The following is a 21,196-nucleotide window of genomic DNA, read 5'->3' as shown; positions in this document are numbered from 1 at the left end:
AAAGGGGCTTATTGCTATTGAGCTGCCATTGGATGAATTGAAACCAAAATGTCCAGATATGGATTTTTTTCTTTTTACTGAACAATATTCAGGTTTTTTTCTCGTTTTAGCAGAATGATCACTGCTTTTTTTTTTTTTTTTTTCTGTGTTGTATCTATTTATTTGCATATGGAGAATATGTGTGTGTTAACCAGAGCATATCAGCTCATAACTCATCCATGGCAGTTAATAACTCTGCATTACAAGCACCTTTAGACAATGTACATATGCAGAAATCCTAAATATGAATATGTCTAACGTGCCATTTTTTTCTATCAAAACAAGGATAGTTTGTTCAAGGAAATCGGAACGCTTTTAGTACGACAAAGCACAGGTCATAGTGATGGACGGTGTTGCTGTCGAGTGTCTCTTCCCCTCAGACTAGAGTTTGAGTGCTGCTCAAAAGAACCACTACAGTCTGATTCACTGGCAAACGCAAACCTTACTGTGATGAGAAGAAAGCCATTCCGGGTTATGTCTGAGATATCACGGACCCTCATTGTGGATATTTCACTGTATACGTTGAACCTACTGTTCGGATCTCCTTCGACGACCTGCCAGTATTCTCCAAGCTTGAAACCTCTTAATGATCTGTTGAAGTCACGTGGTGGCAATGCGATACTAAACGATTTCTCCAAAGAAGCGAGACTTGTACTCTAAAAGAAAAAAGCCCCTCTGCTGCTTCTGTTCCACAGCTTCCTGCTTCTGCCCTCTCCATCGCCCTGAGGTAGAGTCTCAGTTAGACCCAAGTGCTGCCTTTTGAAGTGCTTTATGGTTTGAGGTAACAGATTGTGTGAACGCACGTCTATTTTAAAATGTGCACTTACAACGGACCTATATCTATATACACTACCAGGGCTTGACATTAATTTTGAATTGAATTTTTTATATAATATATTCATTTTTCAATTGTAGACTTGCAATGTGGTGTTGTCAAAAATATAGATTTTTCGATACATATCGATACTGAAATATCTGAGACACTTCCAATACTCATTTTCTGCAAAATAGATACACGATACCAGATGCCGGTCTTGGCGAGTAATCACGTAAACACAGAGAAAGAAAACTCGTGTGTAATGGATCCGTGCGTCCGGTTTTAAAATGACAGCAGCGTAATATTCCTGCTGCCAAATTATTAGATAATATTAAAAATATCTATGTGGCATTTTCCCCCGTGGTATCAATGTCAAAATTGTGGCTAGTAACTTTGGAAACCCACTAGATACAGTGGCTGGTGAGCAAAAAAGTTAATGTCAAGCCCTGTACTTTACCATTCAAAAGTTTAGGGTTAGTAAGATTTTTTAATACTTGCAAGGATGCATTACACTGACCAAAAGTGACAGTAAAACTTGAAATACTGGTGATAATAATCAGAAATGTTTTTTGAGCAGCAAATCATCATATTAGAATGATTTCTGAAGGATCATGTGACACTGAAGCCTGGAGTAATGATGCTTTGCCATCACTGGAATACACTTTTGAATGGTAGTGCGTGTTATTTTATCAGCATAGACTTGATTCAGTTTGATCCCATGTTTTTTTATCAGTATTTGTCACACTCACTAAGAGAGCACCATGACGTGGTAAATAAGTCTTTTATAATGTCATTTACTGCATAGAGTAACCAGCATAGCCTCTATCGGTTTTATTTTAAAAATCGGTTACACTTTATTTTAAGGTGATGTAGTTACATTGTACTTACTAGTACTGAGTAATATTAACTAACTACATGTACTTACTATAAAGTTACGCATAATTTACTGTCATTACCATAATACACTGTAAAAAAAATTATATGATCAATAAGTTATGACAACATGTGTTTTTACATTGCTTTAATTCCTCAAAATAAGTCCCCCTGTAGTCAATAATTTGATCCCTTAAAGGTGTGTAATATTTATGAGGATATATTGACAGAAATGCAATATAATCTACATAACTATGTTTTCAGTGGAGTATAAAGACCTTACAGAATGAACCGTTATGCTTTTATTACCTTAGAATGAGCCATTTCTATCTCCATACAGTCCCCTTACAGTGAAGCCGCCATTTTGTGCCGTCATGTTTCTACAGTAGCCCTAAAAGGACAAACTGCTCTACAAAGCACTAGCTACTCTCTGCTGTCTCAGACGATGACATCTTTGTCCTGTGTCGGCCACCGTAGCTTCTCTCTGTGCTTCGAAAGTTAGGGGTGAGTGGTGGGCAGTTACAATTCATAACCTCACCACTAGATGCCGCTAATTTACACAGTGCACCTTTAAAGGTTCAGTGTGTAGTATATATGAGGATCTATTGACAGAAATGCAATATAATATACATAACTATGTTTTCAGTGGTGTATAAAGACCTTACATAATGAACCGTTATGTTTTTATTAACTTCATTTAGTATAAGCGGATTCATGAATATGCAAATTAGCCCCGCCTCCACTCCCTCACACCATCAAACCAACTCGCTCAATTTTTACTCAAGTTACTATAGTAAACGCTGCACAATGGTATTGCTCTCTACAACGTCAGACATATAACCATGATTAATATGATTAGCTTTTTGCTTGATGACGTTATCAAACAGCTAATAATGTGTTGCTAATGTTACACAAACCATGTTCCTGTTCGCCATCTCAGTCTGCCTTCTGAAAATAAGTATCCTTAGAAACTCTTTGAACATCTTAGAACGTAAGTGGAGAAAGGCATATACTCACTACAACATCCTTAGGGTCCAAGCACCAAAGGTGCGTAGGCACCTATTGAAATCGTTAGCGTTTCTATTATTATTATTATTATTCCGCCATGGGACTCTATGGCAGCCCATAGAACCGCTTGCGGGAAAGTTATGACATTTGGCACACAGATAGAGGATAGTCTCAACTGTCACTATAGCAAATTAGGAGTCTCTAACTCAATCCCTAGAAACAAATGGCTAGAAACAAAATAATTTTTTCCCCCTGGTTCCTTGGCTCAAGCCGATTCGATTGCGATTTGATTCCATTGACATAATTATGTCATTAAAATTTTCCCGCCATTTTTAATTAACCGACTCACCTGCTTTTGCGAACTCCTCCAAGGCCGTTGCTCCAATTTTCACAACAATTTAACCAGATCATCTTCAGACCATGCTGACAAAAAGTTGATTTCTCAAACCGTTTTCGATAAACCCGCGAACAAATTTTACGTAGCGGTTTCCAAAAATACACATAAGGCTATATCTCTGCAACGCTTTATCGTATTCAAACCAAACTTGGTACATGTCATCACAAGCATGACCTGAGGCGACATGCAGCGTTTCGCTGCAGTGCCACCTACTGGTCCAGAGATTTAAAAAAAATGCTATTTTTGCTTATAACTTCTGAACCATTTTTCCAAAAATCAAAAACTGGTCTCGTTAGGTTTGGGACGTCATGCCGAGTTGACTGATATTTTACCCAATCGGCCATTTTGAATTATATGCTAAAATGCTGTATTTTATGAACACATGAACGGATTGTTACGAAACTTGGTATGGGTCATCATCACGATGTCCTGAAGGAGCCTGAGAAGTTTTGAAATAGCGCCACCTAGTGGATTTTTTTTCAAACGCTTATAACTTTGGGTGTGGTTGACTTATTTTCATGGGAGTAACTTTTTTTGGTCTCCTGAATCCTTGCCGAGTCCAACGACACCAGACTTGCCAGGTTTCGGCCTTTGGTTTGTGCAGCGTTGTAAATTAGCATTTAGAAAACATTAGCTGATATCTTCGAAACCGCTAGTCCAATTGAAACGAAACCAGCATCAGAAGTTCGGAAACATAGGTCGGTAGCGATTCGCTAATGCCCAAATGTCAAAATATTGATAGTAAGGGGGAGCAAAATCCAATCAAAATCAGGTGTCAGTCTTTTTTTATATAAATGTCTATAACTCCAAAACGAAATGAGATATTTTCACCAAAATTGACACACATGTATGGACACACTCCGAGGACACATAAAAAATGGTAGGATTGTGCCTCTTGGTGGCGCTGTAATAGAACAAAACATGAAATTCCCATAGACTACAATGCATTTTTCAGCCTTTTTACCTAAAATCATCTTAAAATTTGTTTAATTGCTCATTGCTGCAGTTGATCTGACACTGCCAGACATTTGCACTTGGCCCCGATAATGGCTGCTTGCAGCTTTATATACCAAATTCACACGCTATATTGCTAAATATATCCAATTTTTCATATCAACAGAAAAATATACCGGGATAACCTGGCTTCTCGAGACTAGTAATGATATGGTAAAGCCCGCCCGCACTTTGACATGATTGGTTACAAGGTAGGCTAGTTTGTCAGAAACACTGTCGATTCCAAACGTCTTTGGTTCACTGCATTTTTAAGGAGAAAATACTCAGCAAATGGTGTTGACTTATGAATTTGCACATGGTTTGCCTGAAAGCATATTAACACCACATAGACATATAAACAATAAAATCTTGATTTTCACCACAGGGGGACTTAAAGCATTTTTATGTTATAGAAGATTCAACACATTTTTTAAGTCAGTTTAATGTATTTTAAGTTGAAGTTGGTTGTACTTAAAAAATTAAAGGCAGCAACTTTTTTTTTTTTTACAGTGTAAGTACATGTGGTAACATGTAACTACATCACCTTAAAATAAAGTGGTACCTTAAAATTTATGCAACACATTTCCCTTATGTATCTATTGCAAGTATACAAAACACAGTAGCCTACAGACGTCGCTTTTGCATTTCGGAGTCCGCTTTGACGAGACATACAGTAATAACCCCGCATTCTTTTCACTGCCCGGTTTTATCTGTTCCTATCACAAATCCTGCATTCTTGTAAACATGCTGTTCCCCCATCTGATGTTCATGTTTACATTTGAATTATTGGTTATTTCCATAGCAACACGAAGGCAGCTTCAGTGGTACTTGGGTACTGTACAGAGAACATTAGGCAGTGCCTGATGACCCTGTGGATTTATTACAAGCACTCAAATGTGACTCCATGTAAGATTATAGTCATTACTGAATTATTTATGTCTTCTAATTTGAAGTCTGTCATAGTCTTATTTATATTTGTTCCCAATCAAAGAAAGGTTTGTGAATCAGTTCACGTTATTTATTTACGAATACCAAAAAAAAAAGTTTTACATTGTAATCAAAAAGTCAGAGAATTAGTATGTTTCTTCCTTATCTCACAATGCTCTTGTGAACATATCTTTATCTGCTCGTCTTAACGTTATGAAATCCTCTCTAGCCCTCTAACCTGCTGTAGATCCAAATCTAACCTGCCTATCTCCATTTACGATATACTGACTTTTGTATGTGAAAGTTAAAGCAATAGCTTTTAAGCCCGGTGTTTTGTTTTTGTTTTTCCCATGAGGAGACCGAAGACCGGGTCAGTCTGTTTGAATATGTGTGTGTGTGCAAGGATAATCACGTACTGATTTGAGGACATGTGGTTCTCTTTTGTGGGTTATTTTGTTGTTTTCACTATACAGCAGATTCAGTCAGGATATAAAGAGGAGCTGCACGCAACGCCTGAGCAAAGAGCATTAACCTGTGTTTTTCCTTTCGTCATACCCGCATGAGGGACCTCAATGTGCCATAGCCTACCCATTCTTTCCAAACTACTCAATTTTATCTTTTATTTTTGTTCATGAAAAATTAAAAGCCTTGTGAAAGTTTGTCATGTTGGACTGTAAATACACTCAAATTGCATATTTGGTTGGAGAACTACAATGAAAGATCATTCCAAAGTGTCTCGAGTTGTTCATGTGCAAGAAGTTTGATTCAGGTGTGGATGTTTTGAACGTTACAAGCCGAACACATGAGAAATTTTGACAAATTGGTTGTGAACACGTATGAGAAATAAGATCATGTCTCAAGTTGTTCATGTGCAAGCAGTTTGTGGATTCAGATGTGTCCAGTTGTATAATTAATATATATGTGATTTTTATGACTTCAAATGAATCAAGACTATTTATACTGTAAATTAATTTGTTGCTGCATCCCCTGAAATCAAAATTAGGAGTTTTGTGGCCTTAAGGCCTGGTGTGTTACTGCTAAAAGTTCACTTGTAAGATGTTGTCTTCTGGGAAAACAAACTAAATATATTGATGACTCATCGTGCACTACACAGATTTTTGTCAAATCAGATGCTCTCTAGAATGAAAATGCCCCGCCCCTAATACCACCTGCAATATAAATATAAAAAGGATATTTCCTGCCCCAAATTTCCTATTTTAATATGAAATATTATAACACAGAAAACGCCTTGTTACACAATTTTTAAGAAATGTCAAAAATGTGTTGATTTAGTGCTTGAGAAACTGTTATTGTTAGCACATATGAAAATGGTTGCTGTTTAATGACTTGTGGAAACAATAATGAACATCTTATGTCAGCTTTATTGGTGTTTATTTTCATAAATGCAACTTTAAGACTTTATTTTACATATTTCATCTACTCACTAGTTATCCCATCACAGCTTTGACAAGATGGGGCCTTAAAAAAAACTGGTGCCTCAGGTTTTTGCAAGACCAAGGTGTGAATTTGGTCATGGTTTTGCCCAAAATACTATAGTAGCCTACAGTAATTGTAACAAGATCATAATAAATTAATATGGCCTCTTCTTCTGCAAACATTAGGACTACATTTATTCTTTTAGCAGACTTACACAAATGATTGATTTGTTTTAAGGAGGCATAACAGAGAAGTGCTAGCTAGCTAGCTCGTATGATTTGATGTTATATTGTAATTTGTGATATTGTGATGCAATACTATTATCATTATTATTTTCTTCTCTGGAATGTAATGGAGTGCTTTAATTTTATGAAGGCCTAACAACATACTGCACATGGAGATGCAAATTCGCTAGCCAACTCTGGCACAACACTTGTGTTGTGTTGTAGGCTAATCTCCCTGTTAAATAAACTAAACTAGCTAAACAACGTTTCAAACACTGGCTAGTACAAGCTACAACATGGAGGGGTTAACAAATTGTGAAAGCATAGAAGAATGTTGTTTACAGCAAGATGCAGTTATGGACAGCTTTTTATAATATTTCTATCATGCAGTCGATATGCGAGTGTAGTAACAATTATATTTTGGCGGGTGTCATGGTACTACTATGGTAGCCATGGTATTTTATTGTTATGTTATTTTTGTAAAGGTAAACATTTGCTATGCTTTGACCTCTTCCCCTCAGTCTATTAATAGCCAGACTATATGTGACCGACTCCGCCGACTGTTTCACAACCACGCTCCTGGCCACCGGAATTCACAAGCTTTTGGGAATCACGTACATTTACTAAAAGAGTGTTTATTGCGGATTAATCGGTGTATGTGTGCGATATGAGTGGGTCTCGAGCACTTCTCGGTTTAGATGAGGAAGATGAGCGGAATCTGTCGCGTCGGGAAGCAGCGAATCTTTTAAAGACACGCTTTCTAGAAGCGCTCACGCGTAACGACGCAGCTGAGGTTGCAAAAATCCTTCGCACCACCAGCATTGACATAGACGCTGTGTTAGACGTGGAGGACCGTGATATGACCCTTGCCTCGTATAAGCAAGGTAATTCATGATGACTACACAACAGTCGCACTTTTACCAGAGAAACCAATGCAATGCATGACTGCAATTAGTTATCCAACCACAGGGTGGAGCCAGACTACCACAGAACTAAAGACTGTCTATGAAATCACCCTCTGTGAAGCAAGCTAAATAAGGGTACTTGAACATGTCCTGCAGTATATTATATGCACTATTTCATCCTAAACTTTTTAAAATAGCATTTGTCCAGTTGTATAATTATACCTCAAATGAATCAAGACCATTTATACTGTAAATTAGTTTATCCTCTCAGATAAAAACAAAACGGGAGTTTTGTGGCTTTTAGGCCCTGTGTGTTAGCTTTGAAACCATTTTTAAAGTTGATAAAAGTCGCATACTCTCTTGAGTAAGGTAGGCCTACTTATTTTGAACAAGTAATTACTTAATGACCGCTAAAAAGTATGTTCTTTTACATAGGTTTTCAAACTTTATGATGTCAAGGACTCCCAAATATGATGAGGGACCCCCTGCCTAAAATCCATCTATATATTTTATGTATGGAAAAAAACATTTAAACTTCTAGATAAATAGTAAGTGTGACATTATAAATTCAACAAATGGTTTCCAAACTTAAATTGGTTATACTTGATGCTGGATGTATAAACCTGAAGAAGAACATTTTCAAGTAAAAATGATTTGTTTAAGCAACTTTCACAATAATTGTATGTAAGCAGCTTACGCACTGCGTTAAGAATACTGCCTTACAACCCATGAGAGCAAGACAAAGGGGAATATGGTGAGAAAAACTCACTAGAAAGATACAAAGCAAGCATACACAATTCTGGAAAGTATGCATATGGTGAGAAACATTTAGAAATGAAGCAGGTAGAATGTTTAGTAGACTTTATCCAGTTTTGTATTGTCTTTTTATTCTCTGAAATTTTCTGGGGACCCCATAGAACCTTCTGGAGGACCCCTGGGGGTCCCCGGGCCCCAGTTTGAAAACCCCTGTTCTATAGTATGAGTGTGTGTAGTATGAATGTAATCCGGTGTCATGACAAATCGGGTCTCCCCAAACTGTCAGATAATGATTATCCTAATTATATACGAATGAATTTAAAATACACATAGCTTACTATTGCGTACCAAAACACATTAGTGCATAATAAAACCAATTGAACTTCATTTCTTACACTTGATTAACTGTTAATAAATAAATAACAATAGCCTAGTGATTAATTGAACTTCGTTAATTTGTTTTATCTATAACTGAAGTATTTGGTAAGTGCAAATGTGTGTATAAACTAAGCTGTCAGGCTAATTGCTTATCTGTTTGCTTTGCTAGTATATGTGACCCTGGACAACAAAACCAGTCATAAGGGTACATTTTTGGAAATTGAGATTCATACATAATCTGAAAGCTGTTAAAGCTGAATAAATAAGCTTTCAATTGGTTTTCCATTTTTATATATATATTTACGGTAGGAAATTTACAAAATATCCTCATGGATCATGCATCTTTACTTAATACCCTAATGATTTTTGGCATAAAAGAAAAATCGATAATTTTGACCCATACAATGTATTGGCGATTGCCACAAATATACCCATGAGACTTCTGACTGGTTTTGTGGTCCAGGGTCACATATAAGCTAACTAATACAGACATAAATGGACATTATAACATAGCTAGTTGAAACAGCATTTACATAACATGATTTTGTAGGAATTATAATCAGACGCTAAAGAGAGTAGGCCTTCCTATTAAAAGCAATTTGAACCAAAGGGATCAATTGGGGTCCTAAAGGAGACCCAATGTGTCACTACACTGGACATACTACATCCGCCATGCCCTTATCAGCGTCCGTTTGAAGAAGTAGGTGAAGTACTGTGAATTCGGACACATACTGTTTTCGCCTACTATATAGTATGCAATTTGGGACGCAGCCTTAGTATGATTTTGTCTTCTGGGAAAACAAACAAAAATATTGATGACTCATCATACACTACACAGATTTTTGTCTAATCAGATGCTCTCTGGAATGAAAATACCCCGCCTCTAATACCACCTGCAACCAATTAGCAAGCTGCTTTCTAAAAGGATATTCCCTGCCCCATATGTATACTATTTTAATATGAAATATGTTAACACGTTAGGTTACTGGCTACCAAGTTATAAGTTGGAGACATCTTGGGCGATGGGTCTTCACGTGTGTATGATGTACAACGCTTTGGAGAGTGCCATAGTCCTTCTGCAGAATGGGGCAGCGGTCAACAGGAAACCTAATGGGAAGACCCCTCTACATGTGGCCTGTACGGTGTCTAATGCGGACTGTGTGGAACTTCTGCTGGAGTGGGGAGCACGGATCAACAGCCTGTCCCTGAGTGGACACGCCCCTTTACACTACTGCATTTCTCCAGAGTCTCTGGACTGCGCCCAACAGCTTATTCTCAAAGGTCCGTACATTTGTGATGTTATGATTGAACATCTTAAACTAAATTTCTCAATTTAATTTAGTTGAACTTGGGCCTGGTTTCACAGACATGTCTTAGATTAAGCCAGGATGAGGCCTTAGTTCATTTAGGGCATTTAAGTAGCTTTTATAAAAGTGTCTTAGAAAAAAACATTACTGGTGTGCATCTTGAGACAAAACAATGGCACTCGACATTAATCCTGTTCACATGCTTGTCCAATCTGTCATTCACTTGTCCGAGTAAAAAATTTGCTTGTCCAGATTTTTTTATTTGTTTTGTTTTTTGTAAATATACTCTATTCTGAAGCAATATTCTCACCGGTGTTCAATCAGCTTTGACATATTTAAATATGCATATTTGTGATATTTTTACCTTTTTATAAAGGGCATTTTTCCATAATCGTATTAAATATAGGCTATGCTTCAGCTTTCATTTTATATTTTTAAATTTGATCTATAAATTAAATTAGAATAAGACACTATAGGCTGTTACCAATCAAATTAAATTATTTACACTAAAAAATTACAACTGCATTAAATAATGTTATGAGATTATTTTTTAATATTTTTGAATATACAAATAAGAAATGTTGGAAAGATTAAACTAAACCACCAGTAGGTGGCAGCAGGTGACCATCTTATTTATTGAGTCGATTCATTCAAACGGCTAATTCAATCAAGAATAAGGCAGTCGTTTACGAATAGGTCATTGAATCTTTGATTCAGCCGATTCATTCAAAACTCTGTATCATTTTCTAACACGCTGTTGCTGTGAGATGCGTTACGTTTCTGTTGTTATCTTTGTTTGGAACTATTTTCGCTGCTGAAATAGAACAAAAACAGTCCATATTGCATCTAAAATGTAAGTGACTTAATGTTAATTAATTGTTTATGGAACTGGCACATGAAATCAGTCATTTTCAGTCATGATGGTATTCAGGAAAACAAACAACACTCTTGTTTGTGTGATGTTGCTTAACTGTATCATATGTAATAAATATAAAAACTATGTTACCGAAGTTTTTTTTGTATGAGCGGCGCTCATTTGTTTTCTATTTTCTCCTCGAGAGGCTGTGCGAGCCTCAACAGCACAATCTTGTCAGTTCGTTTTATATTATTTTCCACTATCGTTCTCCATTTACACGAATGAATGCAGAACCATTATTGCACTTTGGTGATTCTCTAGTTATTTTTTGTTTTGACGTTTTAACCTGGATACTTGTCCGTCGGTCAAGTAAAATTATTTTTCACTTGCCCCTTCGAAAAATCCACTTGTCCTGGACAAGCGTTAATGTCGAGCCCTGCTGACATATTTTAGATATGCTTTCAGTTAAAACAGCGCAAACATGCAATTTAGTCTGGGACTAGGCTGAAAGGGTTATTTCACCCAAAAATGAAAATGACTCACCCTCAAGCATCCTAAGTGTATATGACTTTTTTCTTTCAGCCAAATACAATGGGAGTTATATTAAAAAAGATCCTGGCTCTTCCAAGCGTTATAATGGTAGTGAATGGTACCTGAGATTTTGAAGCCCAAAAAAGCTCATCCATCCATCATAAAAGTAATCCATACGGCTCCTAGGGGTTAATAAAGGCCTTCTGAAGCAAAGCGGTGCGTTTTTGTAAGAAAAATATCCGTATTTATAACTTTATAAACTATAATTACTGGCTTCCGGTAACGGCTGTACGCAAGTCTTGTTCTGGTGGAAGAGTGACCTCTGACCCGACACATGACGTAGGATGTAGGAGTAGCGTAAGCTTAGGTGAGAGTAGACCCCTCTCGCAATTCAAACAAATAGGGCTGGGCAACAAACTGAAGCTCCTCCTGCATATTGTTGTAGACTTCTAATTCGTGACTGGTGTGTTGTTTTGCTCTATCCTCTGCGCTTCTGCGTTCGTCAATACGCATGCGTCGGGTCAGAGGTCACTCTTCCACCGGAACTAGACTTGTGTACTGTCATTACAAGAAGCAAGTGATTATAGATTATAAAGTTATAAATATGGATATTTTTCTTACAAAAACACATCGCTTTGCTTCAGAAAGCCTTTATTAACCCCCTGGAGCCTTATGGATTACTTTTATGATGTACGGATGGATGCGTTTTTTTGGGGTTTCAAAATCGCAGGTACCATTAACTCCCATTATAAAGCTTGGAAGAGCCAGGATATTTTTTAAAGGGTTAGTTCACCCAAAAATTTTAATTAGCCCATGATTTACTCACCCTCAAGTCCTCCTAGGTAAATATGACATTCTTCTTTCAGACGAATAAATCATAGATATATTATATTAAAAAAGTCCTGGCTCTTCAAAGCTTTATAATGGCAGTGAATAGTCCATAAAAGTGCATCTATCCATCATATAACTGCTCCACACGGCTCCGGGGGGTTAATAAAGGCCTTCTGAAGCGAAGTGGTGCATAGACTAAAATAACTAACTTCCGGCAGTCAGCGGTACGCAACAGGTAAAAAGTTGCGGTGAAAGAGTAACCCTTGACCCTTGAACCCTTGACGCATGCGTATTGACGAAAGCAGAAGCGCAGAGGATAGAGCAAAACAAAACACCGGTCATGAATTAGAGTCTAAAATGAGAATTTTTAAAGAGAAATGGCGGAGGATTTCTATATAAGAGAAGAGGGGCTTGAGTTTGTTGCCCAGCCTTATCCACGAGAGGCGTCATTGCTTGTGATGCTCCTATACATAGTATCAGCAAGTCGACTTGCTGACCGCCGGAAGCCAGCTATTTTAGTCTATAAAGTTTTAAATATGAATATTTTTCTTACACAAACTTTGCTTCAGAAGGCCTTTATTAACCCCCGAAGCCACACTTTTATGGACTTCAAAAATGACCCAATAATTCACTGCCATTATAAAGCTTGGAAAAGCCAGGACATTTTTAATATAACTCCGATTGTATTCGTCTGAAAGAAGAATGTCATACACCTAGGATAACTTGAGGGTGAGTAAATCATGATCTAATTTTCATTTTTGGGTGAACTTACCCTTTAATATAACTCTGTGTTTGGCTGAAAGAAAGTCACATACACCAAGTCATATAAGTCAATGGGGTCCAAAACAATATTGCACCCCATTGACTTCATTATATGGACAAATACAGCTACAATGTTTTATTGTGTGGACAAAACCCCCCACAAAAGTCTTCTACTCTGACTTCAGGAGCAAATGTCAACATGCCCACTGAGGAGAACCAGGACACCCCTCTGCACACAGCGGCCCGCTTTGGTATCCCAGAGCTGGTGGCTTTGTATATAGCTCATGGAGCTGATATTAATGTAGTCAACGGCTACATGGAGACGCCTCTGATCACTGCTGCATTCTGGGCCATGGACATTCGCGAGCGAACCTACAGCTCAGACCACCATCTTGTCTGCCGGATTCTGTTGGACCACAATGCTAAATTACATTTATATGAGGAAGACAAGAAGACGGTGTTGCACAAGGCGTGCTGGAATTGCGACCATGTGCTTATCCAGATGTTTCTGGAGGCCGGTGCAGAGACTAACGCTATGGATGTCAATGGATGCGCAGCCATACAGTATGCGATGAAGGTGACGCAGATCAGGCCGTGGGCCATTCCTGAACGCTGCTATCAGCTGCTTCTGAACTACGGAGCGGCCCGAGTGTATCCACCACAGTTTCACAAGGTACATCACTCACCCAGCACAACTGCTTTATTATTTTGGTATGTTTTTATGGTCAATTAGAAGCTGCGCTGAAAGGTGGGGTAAGTGTTATTTCAAAACTGCTTTAGAAAAGTGTCTCGGGCCGTGGACCAAAACAAACTTGTAGCCAATCAGCAGTAAGGGGCGTGTCTACTAATGACGGGGAGAAGAGAGCGCTCAGTGCACGTCATTATTCAAAATACACGACACAGGACGGGCATTAGCCGAGCGACGACAGAAAGAGAGAGATGGCAGATAAAAAAACCACGTGGAAAATGTCTGTGGAACAAAAAAAGGCTTCCGATCAGTCAAGAAGTATCAGCTTTCCAGCGCTGGAGAGAACTCCAAGAGCGCTAAGGCCTGCAATCGGACGCCGAGGATGCTTTATTTCTTCTCGATAGGCGAGTAACATTGGTTTTGTTTTGTTTCACAGAACTAATATACGCTGGCTTTTGCTTGAATATGCTAGTGTGTCATGTTCGCTTGTTTGTCCATTGTCAATCGTATCGTCATTCACTTCAGCGATGATAAAGACCCATTCATTCCCATATCCTATAACATTAAACCACTGTCTGTTTCAAGGGTCAGCTCCCAAAATGTGTCCGAAAAGTCAGACAATAAACTCCTAATTTACGTTTGTTTCCTTTGTTTCCTCTTTTAGTGATGGATATAACCCTCTAATCTTGTCATAATTGTAATATGTTCGTTAGTTGGACTGTCGTGCACGTGCTATCGAGTTGTTCATGCGAACTGTGTTTGTGTTTTTGGGATGTAAGGGATGACTTTTTCACTGAACATTAGACCTGGATTACCAGAGTAACACACATTGCTTTCACTTATTGATGACAACATACCCTCGGCCGTCTGGCACAGCAGATTCCGCCATAAGCTAGGGATGCGCGGTATACCGGTACTGGGAAAATATCAGGATTTTGCTCATTTCGGTATATGCCGCTGTTCCGAAGTTCACAGCGCTACCCAAACTGATGTGAAACCGGCAAATGTGGCAACACAGAACAAAGTGAATACAGCAGTTGAATCTTACTCAACACGCCCAAAACTAATGAATAAAGACAGGAGTAGATGTGAAATTTGGAATTACTTTGCTTATAAAACTGCTGAAGAACCATCAAACCTTGCCAAGGGTCTGTACCTTGCCCATCCTGACTTGTACACAACATTAACCCTCTGGTGCTCTTCGGTTTTGACATTTTAAAAATCACTGCTTCATCGGAATGATATGAAACTTGGTGACTTTTCTAGCACTAGGTATTTAAACACAAAAAAATTGGGGTCATGATCGAGCATGTTAATTGGTCGTAAAAAAAAAAAAAAGTAGCGTTCATTGTCTTCGGTCTTAAATGACCGACCATAGGAAATGAATGGGAAATCGGCAAAAACACAGAAATTCTCTGAATATTTGTGTGTACAATCTACAAATCGGCCACGATCCTGAAAAAAAGTACACAGCAGTAAAGGGGTGACACTCTAAAACATCAAGAGTGTGATATTGACACATCCACTCACACACACATGCACACTTATACACACACACACACACACACCCCTATGAAAAACTGAACCTATGAACCACATTTTGAATTTTTTTTAAATCACAACTTCATCAGAATGATATGAAACTTGGTGACTTTTCTAGCATTAGGTATGTAAACACATACAAACACATACTCCCACTTGTGCTGTTCGGTCAAAAATGACCGCCATAGGAAATGAATGGGAAATCTGCAAAAACAAAATTCACAGAAAAAAAATGGTTGCATGATTTCTTAAATAATTCCAAAAGAGGGCGCTAATCTGCCTTCAAAAAAATTATTTTGAAGGCCTAGTCTCTATTTTAACCTGAAATACTGCAGTAATAAAAAAAAATTAAATAACATTTAATGGCAAACATTTTTAATGGCAAAAATACACCATAATTATTGCATAAATATAAAAAAAATACCATCAAATCATCTCAAAATACAAAATTAAAAAGAAAAAATATTATTGAAGAAAAATAAATTGCATTGGTTTTACTGGGGTGGAGGAAGTTTAATTTTTAGGTGTCCGGTCACTTATGACCGGGAAGACAACAAATGCAACCCCTAAACGAAGAGCACCAGAGGGTTAAGAGATCAACAAGTGAGTGCATAACGATTTTTTAATTTAGACATTTATTTTCTTTTAACACTGATCAACGCACATACATAAGATCGTATCGTTTAAATATAACGAAATCTCAAGCGTTCGATTTCAACCAGTGACGTTTAGATTTCATAATATTTGCACGCACACTATTGCACTATTACATTCGCGTAAGACATAACCGACTGCGTTTATGTGACTACTCACTAAAGACGGACTGACATATTTTTGTGTGTATTTGACTGAAGAAAAACAACTTAATTTGGAGTGCGTGAGCTCTCTTTAGGCTTGTGTGCGTGTTGTTGGTATGAGCGCAAAGAAAACTCTCTCTCAAAGAGCTCGCATACCATGTAAGTTAGTACGAAATGCTATAAAAACGCGTGCATGTTCAAATTGGAAAGGTTTAAATTAGGGATGTCCCGATCAGGTTTTTTTGCCCTCGAGTCCGAGTCCGAGTCATTTGATTTTGAGTATCTACCGATACCGAGTCCCGATCCGATACTTCTATAATACATAAAAAAAGTATAAAGGAGAGCGAAAAAACAGATCCAGGATGTTCCTTATTTTTTATTTAATTCACCTTATTTAACCAATAGCGTCTCTGCAACAAAGTGGAGTCAAAAGGGTCTAACTCTGTGCCACTGCATAACTATAGATGTGTTAAAAAATAATGAGAATATATATACATATATATATCTGAGTCCTGATCGGGAGGTAACGTCCAATTCCGATCGAGTCTGAAACCACGTGATCGGGCCCGATTTCCGATCACGTGATCGGATCTGGACATCCCTAGTTTAAATAGACGTGGGCAGTGATTTCTCCCGAGACGACAGTGAAAGTGTTGAATCTGTGAGTAAAATTATGCGGCAAAATTCAGACCCTGTATGTATGGTATGGATTTAATATCGGTACTTCGGTATTAGATTGTGGTACCAGACCGAAGCCAAAATTGTGGTATCGAGCCACCCCTACCATAAGCCAAATTTATACTTCAGTGTCGAGTGTATGTCGTAGCTAAATCATAGGCTGTGTGTTGCACGCATAGCCTACGAAGTACCCTGACGTGCACCTCTCCAAAAACGTAACAACTTGTCAATTCTATGTGGACCGCAAGCGCTGTGATTGGTCTGCCAGAACCCCTCCCTCAGGGGTATCATGCTCCCTCTGGATGTGTAAATGCACGTCAACGCGGACAAGGACGCAGAAGTATAAATGAAAATTGACACGAAGGCCACGGTGTAGAGGCTACGGCGCAGAAGTATAAGTCAATGACTGGGTTACGTATGTGCGGGGCGGAGCTATCAAAATAGGGGCGTGTTTGTTTTGGTGATTTGAAATCAACATCGGTTACCAGAAAGCACTTACCCCACCTTTAAAGTGGGTCTTAAAATATCAATGTTGTTGTTCTTGGTTGTCTTTCGATTAAGTAGGTGTTGCAGGCGTGTCATGAATACCCCAGGGCAGTGGAGGTGATGGTCAATTCTTATGAACATATCAAGTACACTAAAAAATGGAGAGCTGCTATTCCTGAAACTGTATACGAGGTCAGAAACAAACTTTTTTATACACTGCAAATAATGTTTTTTTATTATTATTATTATTATTTAATAAAATATCTCATAAAATACATGATAAAATATATTAGTTTTATTAATATTTCAACATTTTTGTCATATTTATACATAAAATAAGTGAGGAAAATAATGTTGATCAAAATGATTAGAAATGTTTCTTGAACACCGATGATTGATTTCTGAAGGATCATGTGATGCTGAACATTCAGCTTTGCCATCAGGAATTTTTTTTTTTTTTTTTATTATATTATAATAGAAAACATTGTAATAATATTTCACAATATTACAGATGTTACTGTATTTTTGATCAAATAAATGCAGCCTTGGTGAGCAGAAGAGACTTGTTTCGAAAACATTAAATATCTTATTGACCCCAAGTATATATTTTTGAGAAGAAAACAATATTTTGTGATGTTTTTACTTGAAAATTAGACAAATATTTAAGTTTTAGGGCATGTTGTTTTCAAACTAAATATTCAGACTTGACAAAAAAGCAAATAATAACTTATATTTTATTGCCCTGCAAGCCTTGAATGCAGCACACAATGAAGTATTAGTGAATGGGAATGCTTTCTATTCAAGAAGTCTGAAGATTAATGAAGCGTTACTTTTTCAGCCTTGTTTGTTTTCTTCTTCATTTAGCGGCACAGGAATTTCTATGACTCTCTGTTTGCCGCCTGCACCAACAATCCACGCACTCTGCAGCATCTGGCCAGATGCGCAATACGTGCTGCATTGGCGAATCGCTGTGAATTGGGTGTCCAGCGACTCATTCTTCCTCCATCAGTGAAGAAATACCTTCTTCTGGAGCCTGTTGGAATCATATACTGACAGCATATTCTGCATTATAGACATATGACTGCAGCATAGTCATCATCTTTTACATAAATCCTCCATACATTATGTTTGCTTGTCAGACATTCCACATTATTCCAGTGTTGGTGACATTAGACGTTTCATTTACATCTTTTTATTCATTGGTTTCCAGGGTTTGCTTGGTTTTTGTTTTCTTATGTTTCTAAAATATTACAAATCAATATTCAATATGGAACATAAATCGTAAATAAACCGGATATATTTACACTGTTAATTGTGATCATTTATTGTTCTTTCCTCCCATCCATAAGCCTCGTGTTTTAATAAAGGACTATCTGCACTATAATCAAAGTCAGGCTTTAAGCTTGTCTGCTAAGACTGTGGATCATTGTTGAGGGGGAAATGAACATGGAAAGCCATATTTAGCGTAAGAGGATAATATCATGCAGCATAGCACAGATAACAGCTGAATAGGATGAGATGTCTAAGCCATTAGTCTTTTGGTCAGAGGAAAAACTGGAATGCTTATCAGGCTTTAACCCTGAATAACGAGAGCAGGCACAATAGTCATGGATCCTCTTTAGCGGTGCCTCATTTAATTTTAAGCTATAAAGGGGATTTAAAGGTCTTTTTTTTTGACAAGTTAAAATTATAGAATCCAAAAGTAATATGGTTAATAATCTGGATGAATGTTCGGAATTCTGTGGACTGCAGTTTTAAACTCTTCGTTCCCCACCCTTATGAAAATGAACCATGGTTATTATAGTAAAACCCCACAAATGAACCATGGCTTTGCTACTTTAACCATAGTTTAACCATGGTATTTGTGGTAAAACTGTGGTTATGGCCTATAAATGGTAATCAATTAGCCAAAAAAAAAACACTGGTTCCCAATAGGATTTTCCCATAGGCTTTTGGATTATCGCAACAACAACAAAAAAAGATCTGACACTTACACGTTTTGTCCATCTAGATCATTTTCACAGATGGACAACTTTTATGAATTTTGAAGCCTAAATGTGGTCGCCAGAAGTAAAAAGCGGCTATAAACGAACTACGCCACAGTCCCACGACTTTAACGTCCCAATCACTAAGCTTCAGACAACTTTTAGTTTTTATCTTTAAAAAAAATTCCCAGAAAGTTTGAGCTAGAATAGTTTATAAGAGCACAATTATAAGTATAGCGAGGCTGTAAAGACTGAACTGAGAAAGAGCTGAGAAAGGCTTCAGATAGGCCTCCATTGGCATTCAGTACATTTACACTCACAAGACCCATAAAAGGCACTAAAAACGTCGTTACAAAGTCCATCTCACCACAGTGGCTCTACAATAATTTTACGATGCGACGACAATAGTTTTTCTGCGCAAAAAAAAATCTAAATAACACCTTTATCCAGCTTGTTCTTGTCTTCTGTGTGTGCCTCCACGACGCATGCGCGAGAATATTACGCAGATCCGGCGCTTCAGATTTTTCTGAAGCCTTTCTCAGCCATCAGCTTTCAACAAAAATATCTTCATTTGTGTTCCGAATATGAACGGAGGTCTTACGGGTGTCGAACGACATGAGGGTGAGTAATTAATGACAGAATTTTCATTTTTGGGTGAACCCTTAAAGTAACCCTTTAAGTATGCCCTACCCATTTTTCATTAATGTTCGACTCGTATTCCATAACTCACTCATCGTAACATCCAAAAGACTCGTTTCGCCACCTACTGGCGTAATGATGGAACCAGAAGTCATTCATAAATGAATGAAACGCGAAATAATCTTTTTAGTCACTGAGATGAATCTAATCCCCCGATCGTCGACCGTCTCTATACAAGCTCGAGGCGTTCTGTGGAAATCTGCTAATACAAATACATGCAGGCTTTCAATCAGTGACATTAGAGGTTCTGTGACTAAATTAATGTCTTTTCAACCTTTGCGATATCACTCTTTGAAAGTCACTGGCAACTTGGTAAACTATTTTTGATGGTCTTTTCATTCTAGTCAGCACTAATTGTCCGAACTTGCTTGTGTGAGAGTTTTGGGTAGCATCTGCTCTTCCTATCTCTCTGTACCCCCACACAACCTGTCACCTGGAAGCAATGATTCTTCTTCCCAGCAGACAGCCTGTTTCCACTCATTCTCTCCAGAAGAGATACAACACACTAACAAATTAACCCCATACCCAGAAATGGTATAGACCGACTTTTAGTTTGATCTTGCTTTGAATGAGATTTAGATTAAGATATATTTTGGTCTGGTTTCACAGACAGGGTTAGATTAAACCAGGATTAGGCCTTAGATTAATTAGGGCATTTGAGTGGCTTTTATAACGTGCCTCAGATAAACATTACTGGTGTGCATCTTGAGACAAAACAATGGCACTGACATATTTTTTCGATATGCTTTCAGTTAAAACAGCTTAAACATGCATTTTAGTCTGGGACTAGGCTTAATCCTTGTCTGTGAAAACGAGAGTTTATATTTTAAGCACATTAAAAGTGTTCATCTCATCATAACCAAGTCCACAATGTAGAGCAAGCAACGATATGGTAGTTCGTATGGAAATTTGGGACTAGCAGCAGTTGTGTGGTTTTAGAAAGAGGGGACAATTTGTCAATGACTGACAGGTCAAGCTTGCAGTAATGGTTCTTAAAATAGCACTATTTTCCAAGAGGGGCGGGACTCCGGTGTCACGGCCACCAGCTGTAAAGAGAGACTGGTATACGTGTAAAAGAAAAGCAGATCATTTTGTTCCCGGCCTATGGCTACAAGCCAGAAATAAACAGAGGGTCTGTGCCAAAATCCTGGCCTTAAGTAAGAGTGAAGCTGTAGGTATCTACAGGGACTCCCCAGGCAACACAACTAAAGTTACATCAAACCATATTGTTAAACATCCACTCAGAATAATCTAAGTGAATTGTGACACGTTTAACCACT

The 21,196-nt window shown here is 37.9% G+C and overlaps 1 protein-coding gene across 2 annotated transcripts; it reads left to right on the top strand.

The window, feature by feature from the left end:
• The first annotated feature begins 7,249 nt into the window (after positions 1 to 7,249).
• On the top strand, positions 7,250 to 18,612 carry asb4 (ankyrin repeat and SOCS box containing 4). Of its 2 annotated transcripts, XM_079829459.1 has the most exons (5): positions 7,250 to 7,599; positions 9,736 to 10,035; positions 13,227 to 13,714; positions 17,311 to 17,424; positions 18,097 to 18,542. In XM_079829459.1, exons 1-5 carry the CDS (start codon positions 7,383 to 7,385, stop codon positions 18,283 to 18,285), a joined length of 1,308 nt encoding a protein of 435 aa, XP_079685585.1. In that variant the 5' UTR covers positions 7,250 to 7,382; the 3' UTR covers positions 18,286 to 18,542. The 2 variants fall into 2 exon arrangements, with proteins under 2 accessions (XP_079685585.1, XP_079685586.1); XM_079829460.1 differs by lacking the exon at positions 17,311 to 17,424 and having other exon boundaries at positions 18,097 to 18,612.
• The last annotated feature ends 2,584 nt before the right edge of the window (positions 18,613 to 21,196 follow it).

This window comes from Gobio gobio, assembly GCF_949357685.1.
Source record: "Gobio gobio genome assembly, chromosome: 11".
NCBI lineage: Eukaryota > Metazoa > Chordata > Actinopteri > Cypriniformes > Gobionidae > Gobio > Gobio gobio.
This window is presented reverse-complemented; position numbering and strand designations above follow the sequence as displayed.